The 19,101-nt window shown below is 46.2% G+C and overlaps 1 protein-coding gene across 1 annotated transcript in view; it reads right to left on the reverse strand.

Moving 5' to 3' along the window:
• Positions 1 to 19,101, reverse strand: part of CXXC4 (CXXC finger protein 4) — a 247,222-nt gene that overhangs the window by 151,311 nt on the left and 76,810 nt on the right. The window contains exons 3-6 of the mRNA XM_084517206.1: positions 7,052 to 7,175; positions 5,598 to 5,744; positions 1,946 to 2,072; positions 777 to 897 (exon numbers count right to left, since the gene is read on the reverse strand). Of these exons, the coding sequence (XP_084373332.1) occupies positions 777 to 834 (58 nt within the window). The 5' untranslated portion in view covers positions 835 to 897; positions 1,946 to 2,072; positions 5,598 to 5,744; positions 7,052 to 7,175. The remainder of the gene's footprint in view (positions 1 to 776; positions 898 to 1,945; positions 2,073 to 5,597; positions 5,745 to 7,051; positions 7,176 to 19,101) is intronic.

Below are 19,101 nucleotides of genomic sequence, written 5' to 3' on the forward strand. Positions count from 1 at the left end.
TAATAAAAAAAATAAACAAACAAAAACAAAATAAAAAACATGAACATTAAAAAGAACAAAAACCTGTCACACTGCAGTGACCTACTCCAGGTAATTCTCAGCTCCAAACTGAAAAGGCTACAGGTCATGGACAAACTAAACACCCCTGAAGCACAGCTAGAAGAGACAGCAAGCCCATTCAAAGTCTACCAGCAGCTTTGTCTGGGCAATGTTTGTATTGGAGGAGATGGCTAAAAAGTGAATCTGTGAAGAGGAACCTGACAGCCAACATGAAGATGCTGGGAGACACAATGACAAAGCAGAACCAGGACTTCAAACAGCCACAGAATGAAAAAGAAGAAATTCAAAAAGAACTCCAGAAGGTAAAGGCAGGAGCTTGCGGGGGGAGGAAGCAGAAACTTGATGGATTTTGAAAAGAGAATATCTAAGAAGGCATTAAAATGTGCAGGGGCTTGGAGTGCAAGTGAAGATCCAAAAGTAAGCATGCACAAAAAAATAAATAAAATTCTTGTTGGGGAATGGTGGATGTTCTTTGACAGTGTAACAGCAAAGATAAATAGATACATCCTTGCCTTCCATTCTAGGTAACTGCACCACACCAGAGAAGAAATCAATGCAAAGAAACAGAAAAGGCTATTTAAATAAAGAAAACAGAAAGAAATTCCTGTACGGCAAGCCTCTTTAACGCGTAAGATGAGCAGTCTTCTCTAGGTGGCCACAGGAAGACAAAAAACAGAAGTATTTGACAATGAAATATTCTTAGAGGTCAGGCTTACCTAAAGTCCAAGCAGTAACAACAGAGGAGCAGCGACCGGGTGAAGAGTTTCTCCTCATGCTTGTTTTGGGCTCATGCAAAGGTCAGAGAAGTACGGTCCCAGTCCAGCACACAGCTATTCTCTGGTAGCAGGGAGCATGTTAAAGCAAAAGGGCAGGAGAAACCTAGTCTTTGTCATCCCGCTAATGCACAACCATTCCCTGGGCAGTAGAGCTGCCCGGTCCTGTCAAAAATGACTCCACCATCAGTTGTAAAGGAGCCCTTTACATGTTGAACTCCAGCACTAGACATCATCGGGAGGTGTAATGTACGGCACCCGTGCTTACGGGACCAAGCTGGGGTTATAAATCTGCCCTGAGAGAACAAAGCTGCAGAAGAGTACATCCATTAACTTTGATTAATGGCTTATGGTAGACACAAGGAGACATGTAATGGCCGATCTCTGTAAAGCCAATTCATGCCTATCACTTGTCTGGCAGTGTATCTAATACTGCAATTCTGCATGTAGGGATCAGATTGCAGGGACTCTGCCTCTAAGACATCATTAAAACCTGTGTATACATTCACGCCTCGCAAGGGCTTCAGGGGACCTCACTGCCTTCTCAGCCATGCTCAGCTAGAGACTAGCACTTGCAAGACGGAGAACATCTGCCTCTCAGATACCCTGCTTATTACGGCTGAACGTAAGGTGCCCGGCTTATTCACCACTACTTCATTATTTTTATTTCTGTCAGCTGTACCTGCTCACAGACATGCACAGTGGCTTTGTGCCGCATAACTCTTCCTTCAGTGGAGTTAGCTGCGGATTTACATCTGTTTAAAACGAGGGTGGGAATAACCTCAGAGCCCAAACCTTTAACACTGAGATTGATCAATTCAAATTCCCAATTCTGGCAAGCCTGTAAAAGCAAGCAGTCCCTTGCAAGCCTAGTTTGTGTCCTGTGCCTTGGAAAATGTAAGTCTCTACATGAATAAAGAGACAGACAGGGCTCATCTGCTAATGCCAGCTGTGAGCAGAAGGACCCAGAGCCAGCAGCCCCTGATTCCTCTGTCCTGCCCTTCCAAACACACACATCGCGTGTAAATTCTGCAAGGCCTGGGGGTCCTGCACAGCCCAGGAGCAAAATCACCACAAACCTTCCCTCAGAACATGCACAGAGCAAAAACTACCTCGTAGACAGGCCGCTGGAGGGGCGCGATGGGAGGGATGAGCGGGCGCTTGGCAGCTTCTCCTACTGACACGTGGCCTTGCTGAGTGCTCCAACTCCTCCTCGACATCAAGGAGCTCCAATACCACCTGAAAAGGCGTTTATATTATTTCCAGAAGTACGGGTAGATGGACAGACACAAGCTTGAGGCATCACCCAGTTACTTAGCACTTTCCCCCTCTAATATTGCCCAGCTGAACGAAGTCTCTGGTTTAATACTGCCTCCAAAAAGGCTTCAGGTGTAAAGCTGGGTGGGGATCAGCTTTGTGGACTATTCCCATCCCCTCCAGCTGGGCTGCCAGCATCTCCCCGAGGCAAACCAGCCCCTGGGGCAGAGACCCGGCCCCCACAGGGGGGTCGCGGTTTGGGGACAGGGGGCGGCTGTGGCGAGCTGCTCCCCCCTCACCTCAGAAGGGCGCGGGGCCGGCACCTCCCCGACCTTTGATATTTCCGTGAACCGCGATGCGCACACGCAGCACCCGGGATTTAGATTTTATTGAGAAAAAGCGGGCGGGACTTTGCAGCTTAATTATCACACGGCGGCTTTCTGCTTCGTCACGCCCCGGGGGAGCGCGGCCGCCGCCACGGCCGCCCGCTGGGGGACAACATGGCCGCCGGGCCGGCACCACACCACACCACACAGCGCGGCGCGGCTCCGCAGCCTCGCCCCGGGCTTGGGGGCGGCCTCCCGGCGGCAACACCTTCCCCGGCGGCGGCCTCCCAGGCACTGCGAGCCGGAGGGGGCGGCCGGGGGATGATGGAGGAGCCGCGTGTCGGCTCCAATTAGCATCACGCCGCCCGCCGCCCCCGCCACAGCGCCGCCGTCAACGGCGGGGCCGCAGCGCCCCCTGCCGCCATCGCCGCCCGCCCCGCCCCGGCGCCCCGCGGCCCGCTGAGGAGAGCCCGGGTGGCGCGGTGTAAATCCTTCAAGGGCTGTGTTTTTTTATTTATTTTTTGATTTTTTGGCCCCTTTTCGGGGATGAGAACCGGGGAAGGGCAGAGAGACGGCGGTGACTAGGCTGCTCAGGGCGTAATCGCGGTTTAACCCCCAGCCGCACAGCATGGCTGGGAGGGAAGGCTCACAGAGTTTTATCATTTATATTATTATTATCATAAATTACCACATTATATTATCACTTATAATCCTTCGTTATCCCAGAGAGCACACCACACTGCCCTCGGGGTGTCTCGCCGCCCCGCAGACCCTGCACGACTCCAAAATGGGGCCAGAGAGCAGAGGTTTGGTGTCACCACCAGCACGGCTTCATGGTGGCCACCAGCCCCGTTGGGATGTGGAGGCTGTGGCATGGGGCAGAAAGCAGCATGTACACAAGTGGTGAAGGGTTTTCTGTGAAATAATGGCGTTTTGGTGAAGGCAGAGGGTTGTGGTTTAAGCAGGTGTGTTGGGAGAGACGCCCTGTCACACACCCCAGGCCAGCTTGAGGTGAGCTTTTGTTGGACAGCTGGCAGATTTGGGGCTCCAAATCTAGCGAGGAAAAAGGGATGGCATGGAGACAGAGACATGAGCAGGGGCTGGAGGCCATCCGCATGGCCTCACAGCACCTCAGCAACCCCACTCTTTGCTCTGGTTTTCACCTGTCCCTCCTTCATCCACGGACACTCACCACCGCTCCCCAGGCCACCCTCTCTCTTGGCCTTCCTTTGCTTTGCAAGCACGAGAAGCATGATTTATTAATGCGAGGAAGGAAAAACAAACGATTCACATATCCTGCTTCACTGAATATCTGGTATACCCTTGGGTCTTCCCTTCACTCCTCTATCTCCCCCAAGTCATCTGTACAAAGCAGGCATCCTGCATTGAACACTGTCTGTTGGCAAGCCATTCGTATTAGCGTAGCAGGTCTTGAACACTGCAAGTTTGCTGTGCCACATGCTTGATCATATTTTTAAATTAGAATGAAAGAAAACCACTATCTTCCCACTACGCAAATTCACTATTTAAAGTGCCAGGCTTCACACAGCCTTCATTCTTGAATGTTCTCAGTGTCAAAGCAAATGGTGCTAAGTATTTTTGTCATTTTGGAAAACACTGTAACTCTTTCTTGTGCTTTTTTAATACATATTAGTATCTGTTTTAGATTTCATGTCAAGATTTTTTAGGAGAGCTTCCTAATTGTCACGTAGCTAGCAGCAGGCTGTAGAACAAGTTTTGATTTCAGTATTACCAATTCAGTTTTGTGTTTGTGGATAAAACATGTAATGTCCTTGTGTATCTGTTTACACATAAGCATCCTGAGATACAGCATGCAGTTCAGATGCCTGAGTCACAGCAGGGCTCTGGAGTCTTTGGCTCCGATGTGCCCTACAAGGAAGTCCACAGAAATCCCAGCCGTGGGATTTCCCAGCTCCAATCCTGGCACGTGGTGGCTTGCAAAGTGGCAGTGTTTAGTCATTAATAAAAACGTACAGTTTACCGTAGGTGAGCCTGCTCCCAGTGCGAAACATCCAGCAAGAGCCTTATTTCACCCAGTCCATCCTCTGCTAAAGGGCACGTGTGTTGCCAGATAAACTTTGCCATTTTAAAGGCACACTAAATCCCCCTTGGAAAGGGGGATTCATTCTGCAGAGAGGAAAATTTGGCAATACAGCTGTGCAAGTCATAGAGCAAGGCATATAATGACTCATTATTTATCAACAAAGAAGAGCCATGAGCAGGATGTAATGGTCTGGGGATGGGCTGATGTCACAGCAAGGAGTGGGAAAACTGCAAAGACAATTAGAGTATTATGACTATCTTTAACCACATGATACAATCAGACCCTTTATTACTATTATTAGTCACCGCAGTTCTGTAACTCTACAAACCCACTCCATCCGTGTGCGAGGCTATGAAAAATTTATGTAGCAGATCATTAATTTTTCTTACAAATTCCTTCTCATTTAGTTTTTCTAAGAGATGTCTAAACTGGGCAAAGTGGTTTTGAAAGCAAAGCTCTGAAGTTATCCCTTGGGGAACAAAAACACAGTATTGCCAACACAATCTATTCTAAAGAATGAATCAGCTGCCTGGAGAAAGGAGGAGTAATTCAGAACAGGACCAAATGGAAAAAAAAATCATATTTTTTATAGTTGCATCTGTTGCTTTTGCATACTTAGGGCTTGCATTTTCAACCTTTTCTTTGCAATCACAGCAGCTGGAAACCTGTTCTTTTAATGGAAAGCAAGAATTGCAGGAATCCCAGAGCTGGGGCTTCCAGAAATGCTCTTGCCCCCTTCAGCTTGGGATTTGGCAGTGCAGACAGCTCCAGGACTTACAGAGATAGTCCATACAAGTGTTCAAGTACTAATCTTTGAAGTTTTCTTCTATACTCATTTCTAAAGGCTATTTCCAAACAGTTATGTGGCTGATATACATGAGAAAGACAAAAACCAGTGACTCTTGTGAAGAAGCAACCACTGAAAGACCATCAGCCCATCGTGCTGTAATCACGATTGAAACGAAGCACAAAATCTTAGCCTCTTTACCCAGCAGGCTGGAAATCAGCAACACCTTAACCTTTAAAGCATCAGCACAGCTTTTCAATATAGCACGCTTCTCCTTGGTGTATTGCCCCAAATGGTATCCCCAGTATGAAATAAATCACAAGTCTGACCTTGTGGGAGCTCTCTGAATTCAGTGGTCAATGGCGCTCAGCAGGGAGAGTCCAATGTCTGTTTCTTTTTTTCCTTGTTCTTCATTCCTCCTGAGATTGGCATGTTTTCCTATCCTCTTCTTTTGTTATCACTGCCTGATATAAAATCTGCAAATATTAAGCCATTGATATTAACTTCTGGGGCCATGTATTACCTCTGCTCTAAGCTTCTATGTAGGCAACCCACTAGCGTGTCTTTCCATCACACCTTCTTCAACCTCTATTTAATTAGCCACCATCACTGAAATGTTTACCACGCCTTTTCCCCAAATCACCCATCCCATCACACCGCACGCACACATGCATAGTCTGCCCTGTGCAGAAATTGCTGGTTTTCTCTCCAAGGCTTTGAACCTGCTTGATTTCAGCCTGGGGAATGCACCACGAGATACCCGGGGAGCCGAGGAGAGCTGCAGAGCACCAAAGCAGGGCTCTCCCCCTGCCCAGGACTGCATTCGGCATTGGGACTGCGGCTGTTGCCAGCAAATTTTGCCTTAAACACATCCTCAGCTCCTCTGGTGCGACTCCTGCCATCAGCAGTGTGTAGCAGCCACCACCCACACAGCATTGGCTTTTCTCACCCCTGCAAATTCGACACGTGGCAGCATGCCCTGCGCCAACACGTCCCCCCGCTGCTGCAAGGATGGGATGAATGTAACGATCCCTTGGTGCTACTCAGGTAATTACAAGGGTATGGCTCTTTGTAAGCTTCCTTCATCGTCCCTAGCATTCTCCATGGCAAAGAACCAAGGAAAAGGTCAGGTTTTTAAAAGCCCTCTGGCTTAAGCTGGCCGCTGGTGATGTAACGTGGGCATCCCTGAAGTGTGCACCTATAACCAAAATAAGGTTCTCTCTTCTTTCCAGAACAATTTCTTCAGCAGTATTAATAAAGAGACTGTAGGAAAGAAAATACACACTCAATTGCTTCCCACCTCTGTGAGTACGGGAAAGCATTTTTGAGATACTACAGAAAGTATTTTGGTAAAATGCTGCCGGCAGAGAAATGCACATTCTCGAGCTCAGTGTTTCTAGTAGCAGCTTTGGATCTGCGATGAGGACATTTTCATCCCAGCAGCTCATTTTAACACTTATCCACAAATGATGGACAAACGTGGTGGTAGGAGGGAGGCAGAGCAGTGTTATTTAGGAGGAATGCTGGCCAGCTTTGAATGTGTTCTGTAAGATGACAATATGTTTTTGTTGTTTGTTTTTTTTTTTTCCACTCATCTCTTTATAGATGTTTGAAATTACAGGAAGGGCCCTGAAGTTAATGCTAAAAATTAAAACATACAGAAGGGCTCAAACTGTTTGTCAGAATACCTAATTTCACTCTTCTTTTTCTTTTAAAGCAGGCAGACATCCAGCTGATCAAATCTAATACGTTTGGAGCCAACTTTTAAACCCTAGCAGCTTACCACAACCGGAGGCGATCTGGTGCCATCCCCTCCTGGCTTCCACGGATGGAGTCGTGCCCTGCATCCGCGCTTCACCCGGCGCTGAGAAATGGCATGGCCAGCCACCTCTAGCCTTCCTGGTGCACTGCATATAAAACAAGTGTCAGCACTAAGCACGGCTCTATATTTCACCCACCAGCTCCCTTCCTCTGCGAGGGCTCTCTCTCGCCTGCCGCTCCTCTGTCTGCTTTGTGCTTATATATTGCCACTTTCTGCCTACCCGCAGGAGACCATCTCCTTCAGTCACAATTAACTCTAATGGCAAACAGATACACGGAGAAGTTACAGTGACAGCCGGGCAGCCTAAGACTCCTCTTGTGTCCCCTTCTGGAAGGCTGCAAAAGCAAGTTTATTTCCTTCGGGCTCGTTTTAGAAAATTTTCTTTGATACATGCCCTCAGGCACCCTGCACGCACTGCCAGGCTTAACGCTGCGTGATTTATTTTCATATGAACAGAGCACTTGGGAGGTCTGCCCATCCCACCCGTGCTGGTAGAGAGGCCCAGCTCCTTAAGCCCTTCCTCCAAGGAGCATCCTAATTTGGGGCCACGCTCATCCACATCCCAGTATTGCATCCAGGTTGTGCTGTCCCAAAGGGTTTTTAGGTCAGGGGGTTCTGCTGGCAGCAGGACCATCACACAAGCACCGTCTTCCTTGTCTTTTACTCCACAAATTGCTCTTGACCTGCATTTCTCAACAAAAACAGTAAAACAGCGAGGAACGATCACTAGTTGGGCTTGTCAAAGGCACGGCAGTGCTTCCTCCTCTTAGCTGACTCTTGAGATGAAACTTCAGTATAAAAAAACAACAAAAAAAAACCAACTGTGGTAGGCATAATGTTTTTAGACGCTCTATTACCTCTTTATATTCTTTCTCATGAAGTTCTTGTGGAAAACGCGAGTCTTTAGGCGCTCAAAATGCTTCCCAGCCAATGGCAGGAAAAGAGCCTTTGCTGAGCTGCATTTTCTAAAGCATTTGCATAAAAATACAGTTCAATTCTCTGTATATGCTGCAAAAATCGGACTCTTTTTTTCCCCATTCAGTTGGAAACTGTCCATGTTGCCATATGTAGCCGTTTCATCTTTCCTCTTTCTTTTCTTATAAAACACAATCCTTGATGCCAGCTTTCTTTATGTTATTGCCATTCACAGGGAAGTAAAAAATAGCAATACCATTCCTGAAGAAACAGCAGCACAACAATAACTTTGCTTACGATCCAGAACAGTGAATCACAAAGCAAAAATTCACCCAAACCAACCCTTTAAACTACCCCATCGCAAAAAAATAGAAGATTCAAACTGTGTTTTCCTAGAGACTGCTGGTCTACAAGTAAGCTCTTAAAACGTAAGTGATAGCAGTTTCCCAATGCCTTACAAAACTGCGTTTATGACAAATGCTCAATATGTGGTCATTTAACCAAACAGAGCTTCCTTTGTCCTATTTCTGTGTTTTATGTGACACACGGCACTGAAAACCTGCACAACAGCAATATGCTTCTGGTGGCAGAGCAGAATATCTGCAAACATTTACAGCCATCTACTACAAAGCCATCCCCCTCACCAGTCACGATGACTTCACCCGCACGGACACGGACCATAGCACCAGCTCTGCCAAACTTACAGGAAGGATAAATTCAGCCCTTTTAGTTCATGTTTAGTCAGTCATGCCTTTTTTTTTTTTTTTTTTTAATACAATTCCACAGGCAAAGAGATTTCTGTTTAAAGCTGCATTTTTTCTACTATTATTTTCTGGGGGGTAGGGGCAAGGAAGGGGAGGGTGCTACGGCACCATCAAAGGATTTCGAGGACCTTTGGCACAAATGAACTAAACCTAGGAGTTCCCCATTACCTGGTTTTGCTCATCTAATTGTGCCCACTGCTACACAGGCAACGCTGGGTCCGGTCCCCATCAGTCCTTACGCTTCGTTTGTGCCAAGAATTAATTATTTAAGCACTAAAAGCATTCAACCTTTTCCCTCCTCGCTTTGACCACTCTGCGACATCAGAGAGCAGAGCTCAGACAAATACTCTTGCATTTGCCTCGTATCTTTAAAACACTCTTCTCTCCATTTCATGTGCCTTTTTTTTTTTTTTTTAGGGAGGCTGAGGGGCTTCTGCAGAGGTCCTCCTGGCCAAGCCGGGAAGAGGAGCCCAGACACCTATCGGTCGTTTGCCCTATTCTTTTGCTGACTTCAGGTTTTCAGCTGCTTTTTTTTCCAGCAGGCTCTTGCACAGTTAACCACTGGGACCAACCCCACCCCAATCGAACAGCACTATTAATTTTAGTGAAGGTGACCACCTAAGTGGCCAGTCCATGAGGACCCTGGCACGTAAAGCTTTCAGGGCAGAGCTGCCATAAAACTGTCCAGCATCCAAAGAGACCTAGCACTGAAGTCGCTTATGCAATATTCAAAGCAACATGACCATGACCAAAGCAACAAAACCCATGACCAGCTGGGTTTGTGCTGCCTGCGTACCCCAAATCACTTCCCAGCCCTTGACCCCGTTGAGTACTCGGGGTCCTCATTGAGCAGACTTAGATGCTAGCTGCCACCATCCTACAAATTTAGTGAATAATGTGAACCTCCCCGCAAAAAAAGTCAGATGAAGATTTCTGGTTATTCAGAATGATCCTGGGGCACACTCCCATCACAGGGATACTGGCTGGGTTGCTGCTCAGAGAGCTGGGGACACGCAGGGTTGATGTTACAGGCACCCAAGTGGCAGCGTGCTTCTGCTGCCTTCCTTCTCTCTCCTTCAGACCAGTCTGTTTTTAATGTTTGGGAAAGGATTTGAGTTGAATGAGGAAAGAGGAGGAAAAAAATCAACCACTTCTAGGTGTATTTACACAAGTGCCTCTCTTTATGCATATTGGTTTATTTTTGTATGTGATGTGTATTCTTTGTGTGTTTCTTTTGCTTGCTTTTTTTTTTTCTTATTTTTTCTTTTTGAAGGGGGGGAGGGAGGTTGGTTTTTCTCCTTCAAAGGAAGCTGATGAAAAAATAATCATAGTGGCCAATAATTACCAAGTTTGAGACAAGGTAAGAACCAGAAGCAGTGATATGACTGTCACAGCACTTTAAATATTGGGCTGGCTGCAGCTCTCGGGCAGTCAGTGGAGGCAGCAGAGGAGCAGAGAACATTTCACCACCCCATGCCGTGGTGGGGTTCGGTGGGGGTCTCCAGACCTGCCTGGGAAGAGGAGGAACAGGAGATGCTGCTTGCCGTCCGCTCCTCCTGCAACACCAGGACAGGCAGCTCTCTGCTGCTTTTACTTTTCATAATTAAAATATTAATACAATATTTTATTCTGAATGTTTATACTTAATTTAATAACAAATAATCAAATCTATTTTAAATCCACCGGCAAGGATAGCCAGGTGCAATCACTGTACGGTGGAAGCCATATATTCTTTCAGCTGCACACCGACCATCCTCCTGCACAGGAGACTCGGACCCACCAAAGTCACATTGGCTACAAACTACCTTGTGGGTTTCTCAGAAGACCTATTTTTAAGCATTATTTAGAGCACAGAAAGAAAAGAAAAAAAAAATTAAAAAAAAGAAGAAACTGTTTCAAGTCAGCTACACAAAGGTAAGATGTGTTCAGATAAGTGTAAATGTGACTGCAGAATATTCTTTGGTCTTCTTTCTATCAAATCTAAAAAATTATTTTTAATTGATTCTTGAAGCACTTTTTGAAGTTCAATAAATGCTTCAGAAATCAGTTGGGAGTCCACAAATGTTAATAGTATTTAGCTCATTTCAATAAAAATGGCCTCATTAACATGCCAGCTGCTAAAACGTGTGATACCAACTGTGTCCTTCTGCCAGCCTGCAGGGAAGCGTTCCCACTCACCACTCAGCTCTGCTTTAAAAGAAACCATTTAGAAAACGTTCCCATTTTACAGCATGCCTCCGCTCAGACCATCGCTACTTCGGCAGTGCCCCATCCCCAAAATGTCTGTAAGAGCTCCTGGCAGCCCTTTGAACAAGGAGAGCTTGGTCTGGGCTTCTTCGGGGATTTTTCTTCTCTGCAGGCAAGTAAAAGCTCATTCCCCTTCCCATCCATCAGCAGGGAAGGAGCCAGGTGAGCTCCTCTCCTGTCAGCGGCAATAAGTTTTTCATTACGATGCTGCTACATGGAAATAAATAACCTTTGCTCAGCCCTGCTGCTGTCAAGCCCTGGCCAGTGGATGCAGCTCCCTCACCTGCCTTCAAGTCCCCTACCCTGCAGCGCCAGAATTTGGGTCGAATCGCAGCTAGTGCGAGTGCAAGCACCCACTGCCACCAGAGGTTTATAGGATATCTTGCTCTTCAGCCCTATAAAAATTCTCCTAAGGGTGCTTTGGGGGCACAGGAGCAGTAGGAACGACGTACCAAATTACACCACATCATTAGGTCACGATGCAAGTGCTAGGATTTCCAGAGAAAACATGAGATGTTGTTCAAGGAAGCACCAACCAAGAGCACCACAGCCTGGGACTGGCTTTGTCCCAGGTGCCCCCCAGGTGAGGCCAGCAGCCACCCTGAAGAACCCCATCCCATGCTGCTTCAAAGCACAGCGAGGTCTTACAGCAACAGCTCAGCCCCAGGGGCCAGCGTTGAGGCATCTAAGCCCTCGTGGTGCCCCAGTGCACCTTGAGGAGGGGTCACCAAGTGACTGGTGCCACCCCTCAGGTGGCCTTGACAGTGAAAACGCTGCTTTGGGGCCAGTCCGTCCCACAGTGCTCATTGCTGCTGAAACAACCCCTCTGCCTTTCAGAAAGCCTCAAGGCACCTCGAGTGCAAGCAGCCCCAGAAACCACCCAGACTTCCACCACAGGCCAGCCTCACCCAGACCGCGAGGCGCGGTTGCCTCCGTGACATCCTTGAGGACACCTTCGATGGCCAACCGGTGGCCACGTGCCCGTCTGGCAAAGACCAAGCGAGGGGGCACCTGCTGCGTTTGGCTGCCTCCTTCCCCTCTCTCATCCATTTTATTTCGGGTCAAACGTATTTCGCTGGAGAGGTCAGAGTGTGGCAGCACAGCCGCGGCTGAGGCCGTCCCGAAGGGAGGGAGGTAACACGCCGAGCTTTTGAAGTGACGATGAGAGAAAGCACTGCAATTAGGGTTGGATTATTAGCAGGATTTGTTTTTTTTGTTTTTTTTTTTTTTTCAGTTTCTCTGGCAAATTTGCATTTTAAATTACTTTTTGCTATAATTATGTCTCATCTTTCCACTATGACTTCGATAACTTTTACTACTGTTGTTTCATAAGGATGGTTAGAAATGCTGTACAAGACTACAATTAAAAAAAAAAAGTTTGATATCAATGTGATTTTGATATAGTTTTATATCAATGTGATTATATCAGAGTCAACAAAGAGAGGGTGATACTGAAAGGGTTTTCCCTGCGAGGATGGGTCTGTAAGTTCTGGCTCATCACCCCAAACTCTGTGCAAGAAGCTGAGGAGCTTTTATCCCCACAGGGGGGAAATCCCAATTATCCATCCCTTTGCCCCAGGGTTCACGCCTTGGCCCTGAGTGCTAAACCCAATTATCCCCAGGCCCATTAGGCAAAGATGTCTCGACAGCTCTGCTGTCAGGACAGATTAACCCACTGCCGGAGCGGCCCCGGGACCCTGTTGTCCCCCTGGCTCCAGCTGTGTGAAAAGTCAGACAGCATCACTGTGGTGGCAGCCCTGCTGCACCTGACGGGGGGCTGCGGTGACACCCAGCACCCGCAGCTGGCCACAGGAGAGACCGCAGCAACAAGAGGATCTCCCCAGCCACCTCCATCAACCAAAAAAAAAAAACAAAAAACATCTGGATCTCTACAGCAAACGGCAAAGAAAAGCTGGAAGACAGGAAAATGCACCTCAATCTGTACTACAGTAAGGCTGCTGCTGTTGTCGGGCTCCTGAATGGAGATGTGGGGGCTGGAGGAGTCTGAGGTTTAATTCTGTCGGGCAGTGTTTGAACACACAGCGAGGCTCACGTTGTCACCACGCTCCCTGCCCACAGGGCTGCCCTCCGGTTTGAAAGGACCACGAGCATATAATGGGCTAATTTTTGGTAATTGCGGGATCTGAGTCAAGAAAACGACAGGGACTTTATACCTGAACAGCACCTCTGATGTGTCTTGTTGATTTTCCTTTTCTAATACCCTCACCTGTATGCTAACACAAGGTGATTATCTCGTATGAAATGAGCACAAGCAGGTCTGAGCAACTCATTCCTCATCAGGACAGTGGTCTGTGGATTGATTGACATATCCATCCCAAATTTGATCTGTGTTAAGCTGATATAAGTTAAAAGTAGCTCCCCTTAAAAAAAAAAAAAAAAAAAAAAAAAGTTAGAAGTCAGTGTCTGGGGGTGCAGGGGAACACCAGCCAAGCCCATCTCCTCCCACAGCTCCGCAGACATATCCATCCCAGCCAGCACACCAAGGCCACCTAGGATGTCTCAGGGAACTGCTGTTTAGGAAGTGCTGCACACTGTTTTCAGCCTAGTTTGTGATTTTTTTTAACTTAAACAAGCTTATCAGTTTTATATACACTCCGTTCCTGGCAGAGGGGGGAAGACAGGGGTTTTCCCTCCCTCCAGCACATGCAGCAGTTTCACTATGTCTAGGTTTTGCCACTATAAACAAGGTTGTAGTGGCAACTACAATCTTTTTTTTTTTGTTGATGTTAAAAAAAAAAAAAAGAAGTAACCTTTTAAGGCAGGCAAAAAAAAAGAAATAACTCAGTTAATCAGTGCTTTGTTTTACTGCACTGACAGCGTGAGGCTTAAGACAATATCCTTAGGATATTATTAATTAACAACCCAATCCTCCTAGCTTCTCTGTGGAGGGATGAAACTTGGCAGAACAGAGTAGCTCCAGATGGAGGAAATCTTCTGCATCAGATAAGACTCTGAGTGACAAACCCCCTATCACTCACATTTAGGACCACAGACAGAAGCTGCTTGTTATGGTGCAAATCAGCTAAAAATACCCTAAATGCAAACCTATTTTTCCTTAAAGCTACCTGTTACATCAGGTGTACTCGGAGTCCAACTCTATTGATTTTGGTGTAAAAAGCACTTTAATTGAAAGGAAAAAGTACCAGCAGTGAAAAATAAGGCAGGAAGGAATGAACTACAGTGGCAGCCCAGCTTCAAACATATCCTCTTAAAAGTTCACGGAATAAAAAGTTGTACAGCCCTAGCAGAGACTCCGCAAGCTAACTGTGTGAAATTTTAAACTGACTGACTTGTTCCCTTTTCCTGCAAAAACTGTAATTTATTCCCTGTTCTAAGGCCCTTTGAGTAAGGAGCTCACATAGGTTTGATGCAAAGTGTGCAGTACTAATAATACTAATCCAGAAGCCTCAGAAAAGACTGCGGAGCCCTTTATGAAGGCCCCAGGCTCATGGGCTGTTGGTCTCTAAGCCAGCACCTGGAAAGCTTCCTGACACAGAAAGTTAACTGTAAGGTCTGTACAAAAGAACTATTTTCAGTAAATGAAAACGAAGGAGATGGGACAAAGATACAGAGCATGCCCAGCTATCCATCATAGTAAAAAACTGTATGAGTCAAGCCACCTTCCCAAACTGCTTTGGCCCATGCTTCAGCATTGCAGGGACATGCATAGCTTCTCCTGCCCGTGGTCTCCTCCCATAGCCCTGGGCTTCCTCAAAGCACATGCTTAGCTCACCTTACAAGCAAATACATCAAATACATTCAAAGGAGCAGAAAGTCTTCTCCTTCCTCTCATCCCTGAGCTTCTTCCTGGCTTGCTCACCCAGACAGTAAGAGACCACAGCTCTGGTTTCTTTTTATAGCCCTGGAGATGTGAACCCAGTCATCAGCCTGAGCAGTAAATCTCTGACCACAGGCTACTCAGCCAGCCAGCCTCCTCTCCTGGAGGATGTCCAACGCTCCATCAACCCTAAGAATTCCTGTTCACATCTGCCACCCACAGTTCCCCACTGGGTCTCACCATCATTTAATTGGGCTGCAGTGATGACTTGCACTCTTCCCTCGGAGTTACGTAGCTTTCTGTTATTGGAGTGGCCTTTTGTTAACTGCTGAAAGTTAAGCATTTTGTTTTGCCTTTTTAAAATCTATACTTGGTATCTTCTCATGGTTTTAAAATGTCTGCTAGGATTAAAGTTAAGACTTTTCTCCATTGGGTCCATAAAAGCTTCTGCAATTTTAATCTGTGCTTTTTATAAGACAAGAGGATGCCATATAAATCACCACAGTTGATTATTTTTAAACAATCCCCCTTATCCTTACAAAGAAAAGAATCATTTGAATTGTAGATTTTAAATGCTGATCTCACTTGCATTTCCTTCTACTCCAAATAGTGACATTACCCTTACTGTCTAATTAAGGAATAGATGCGTTAAGTGATAGATTTATCACCTACCTTGGAAATTACCATAACCATTATTATAACAGTAATGTCTACATCCTGCAGAATTCAAAAGTGCTTAACCAGCTAGAGAAATCCTGTTTCCATTGTACACATGTAACAGCAGAAGCATCTGGAACACCTCCAGGCTAAAATTCAGACCTGGATCCAGCCTAGTGCACATCTGTGTTAGATGTACAGTACGTGTGAGCAGCCCTCCTTCCTGTGAGCTGCAGCAGTGTAAAGCATAGGCTTAAACGTGTATGTATACAAGAGGGACAACAGCATCCCACACCCAACTACATACACCACTTAGACAGTAATAAAATAACAATTTAGGTACCTAAATCCACAGACAAATCCTCAAATTCCTCATGTAGATGTTGTTGAAGCTATACATGCATCTTAAAAAATTTATAGTTCCCTAACAGCCTTCGGCTCTGCCTCTAGCAAGACAGTGGTGATGGAGTAGACCACATTGGTGGTCTTACATGCACTAAAGCCCAAGTGGAGCATAAAAAAAAAAAAAAAAAGGTAATAATGGATAAGGGCTTACATGCCTTAAGGAAATGGATGAGGACACCCCTGAAGTATCAGGCCTCATGCAGAGGTGGGGGTTCAAGGAGGATTTCCTGCTGACCTTGTTATTCCTCATCCTTCAGGGAAGGAAATACACCTTTGACTACAACTCTGCAAATCTGGATTGCTGTCCCATTTCCGAAGATCCCTGCAAAGACTCTTCAAGTCAGCAACCGCAGCTACTTTTAGCCAAATCCTTAGAACAAGATCAAATAAATAAATAAATAAATAAATCCACTCCTCAGAGCAACAAACCCCTATGGCACAGGGTAACAAACCAGCACAAGAAGAAGAGCCCCAGGGCATAAACCACTCTTGCCCAGCCACGTTGTCCTCAGTTACGCTGAGAGGGCTCTCAGATAGGAGAGCAACACCCAAAATCTGACAGCAGCACCTGCAGGGTGGGTGCTCAGCAGGTGCACACCATAGGGAAGGGGAAGAAGGTAAATGTTTCATTTAATGCTCTCAGTTCAAACAAACATGGAAGAAAAGTGTTTTTTTTTTTACCAGTGCATGTAAGTCATAGCGGTTTGCAATTGTAGCTGGCTTTATCGGATCATGTGCTAAAATTGGTAATTCTTTCAGGCCAGGGGGAAGATTATCATCTGGTGTAAATTGTCATACTTACAAAAACAGCGCATTAATTGCTGTGATAATTTGCACCAGCTGAGAGTTCCCCCCCCAACAGGGACTGTGTTTACTGCTCAGCTCTGTGGCGCACAAAATGGCGGCCTCCGCCAGGCCCAGGCCTGGGGTGCCCCCATCTTGCCGGTGGCAGTGGAGGGCAGCACCAGGCTCCTGCCTTTCCATTTTGGATAAAAAGCATTATTACAAGGCTGTAACAGTAGGACCAGAGCCTGCAGATATTAATAAAAGTCACCTTTGGGGGGTCTGTCCCTCTTTCCTCCCAGTTATCTTTACCAGGTGATTGTTTATCTATTTGTAATGCCATGGAAAATGTAGCATTTTACTCACGTTTCAGTGCACAAACAGCCGAGCTGTGCTTCATCCTGCACAGAAACGATTTTAAAAGGCAGAGGGAGCAGGTGAGGAGGGTGCTCCAGGGGTTAAGGTGCTCGAATTTACCCAACCAAACAGTGAAAACATTTTTGGCTCGCTTCCTCGAAATATGACCTGTCAGTGGTGTTTGACTGGATAAAGTCTTTTAAAGCCGAAAGTGCTGTGGTGGGTAGGGCTGGCAGCAGGCTGCAAAGCCAGTCTGCTTTTCTTCTAAAAGCCAGGCCTTGCACAACACCCTTTTATTAGTGGTGTAAGCAGTACAAAATAATTTGCAAAGCAAGCAAGCAAACTATGGGGATACCCAGAGAAAAACGCATTGGGAGCGGGCAGAACAGGGGGCAGTCAGCACCCTAGCTTCTGAAGATCTCCAGCTTCTCTGGAGAGAAGGAGATGGCTTTCCTGCAGCATGCACGGGCAGGATCTGAGTGTGGATGGCACAGTCTGATCCTATCTGAGCTTGTAAAGCTGGGCGTTGGTAATGCCCGGCCAGCTTTCACTCCTAGTGTATTCCTAAGACATAAAAATCTATTTGCTATGAAGAAAAAGAAAAAAAAAAAAAAAAAATGTTTTCAAGACACTGCATGCTGGGGAAAAAAAAATAATAAAAAAAAAAAAGGAAAAAGTATCTCCAAAATAGCCAAAAGTATCTCCAGAACAGCCCCTGCTACTGGGATTGCTATTTGCGCGCTTCATAAAACACAGCCTCGCTGGGGCTGATGGAAACAATATGGTGAGCACATTGCAGCAGCGAGGTCAGAGCATGGCTCTTCTCTTTTGTTTAAAACATCTACAGAGAGGCAGCTATTTTCTTCTTTTTTTCTTCCTGCGGCAGTTTTGGCGTGCATAGCCGGAGGGCTTGCTGAAGAGCTGCAAGATGTGGCCAGGGCTGGGGCAGCCACAGCACAGCACCTCTGGAGGGGAGCAATGTATGCAGCACGTACCAGAGGCTGCTCCCTAAAGAGCTGGGTGCAAGGATGACGTTGTTTGCTGTACACAGACATAAAGTCAGTTGCAACAAGCTGGGGATTTATTACAGCGGCCTCACCCTAAAAGAAAAAAAAAATTATATTCTTCTGTACAACAAAGACAGCACAAGTACTCTCTGCTCCAGAGACACATTTACTCAGAGAAAACTCACTTTCTAGCATAAAACATTTGCAGTTTTAGAAAGTTTTATAGCATGCATAGATACCACCACTACAGTAATGTTATAAATGCCTGACAATGGAGATTAGATCAGTCTGATAAAATGCTTAAACAATACAGGTTAATTTTAGTGCAGCCGAAATTTCCCACACCGGTCCATTAATGGAGATGCTGGTCATGTTGTGCTGTAAAATATGTCCTGCTCACAGGCCCCCTTAACGCCCCTTCCATACCAATCTTTGTAGCAGCAGCAAGTTTTTGTTGAAGCAGCCATTCCCCTGCAACCCCACATTGAATCCCATAAAATAACATGGAGAGCACCTTAAAAAGACCCCAACGCTCTTTGATTTGACAACCTCTCATTAAAATTAACGAGGATGACTCTCACTCAGACTGTAAAATAAGCCAACATGCTGTGAAGTTCACCTATTGGTGGGGGCAATGCAAGTTGCCAAACCTATGAATGATAATATACATGGTTGTTCATCAATTAAACAATTTAAAACAACAGTAAAAAGCCCTTTTGGCCAATAAGGATATTAGTCCTTCCTCATCAGAAAGTCGTACTGATCTTTCCCACATTGGCCAATCCAGCCAACCCTTTATTTCCCCATCCTGGAGAAGAGTAGAGAGTTGCCAGTTACCACGAGCACCTGCTGGATGCCCCATCCTGTGCTCAGCCCTGCTAGTAGCCCACCTGTCAGTAGAAATACAGCTCCTCTGCTTCCACCAAGTCAGCAAAAGGAAAAATCTCACATAAAAGACCATTTCCCTGTGTCCAAATAAAGGCTTGGCTGATGTCTCTCCTTCAGATACATCTGTGGTAAGACTCTCCAATGGATATAGAAATTTGTTAAATGTTTCCATCTGCTCTTGGGTCTGGC

The sequence above is a fragment of the Aythya ferina genome (assembly GCF_964211825.1).
Source record: "Aythya ferina genome assembly, chromosome: 4".
Taxonomy (NCBI): Eukaryota; Metazoa; Chordata; class Aves; order Anseriformes; family Anatidae; genus Aythya; species Aythya ferina.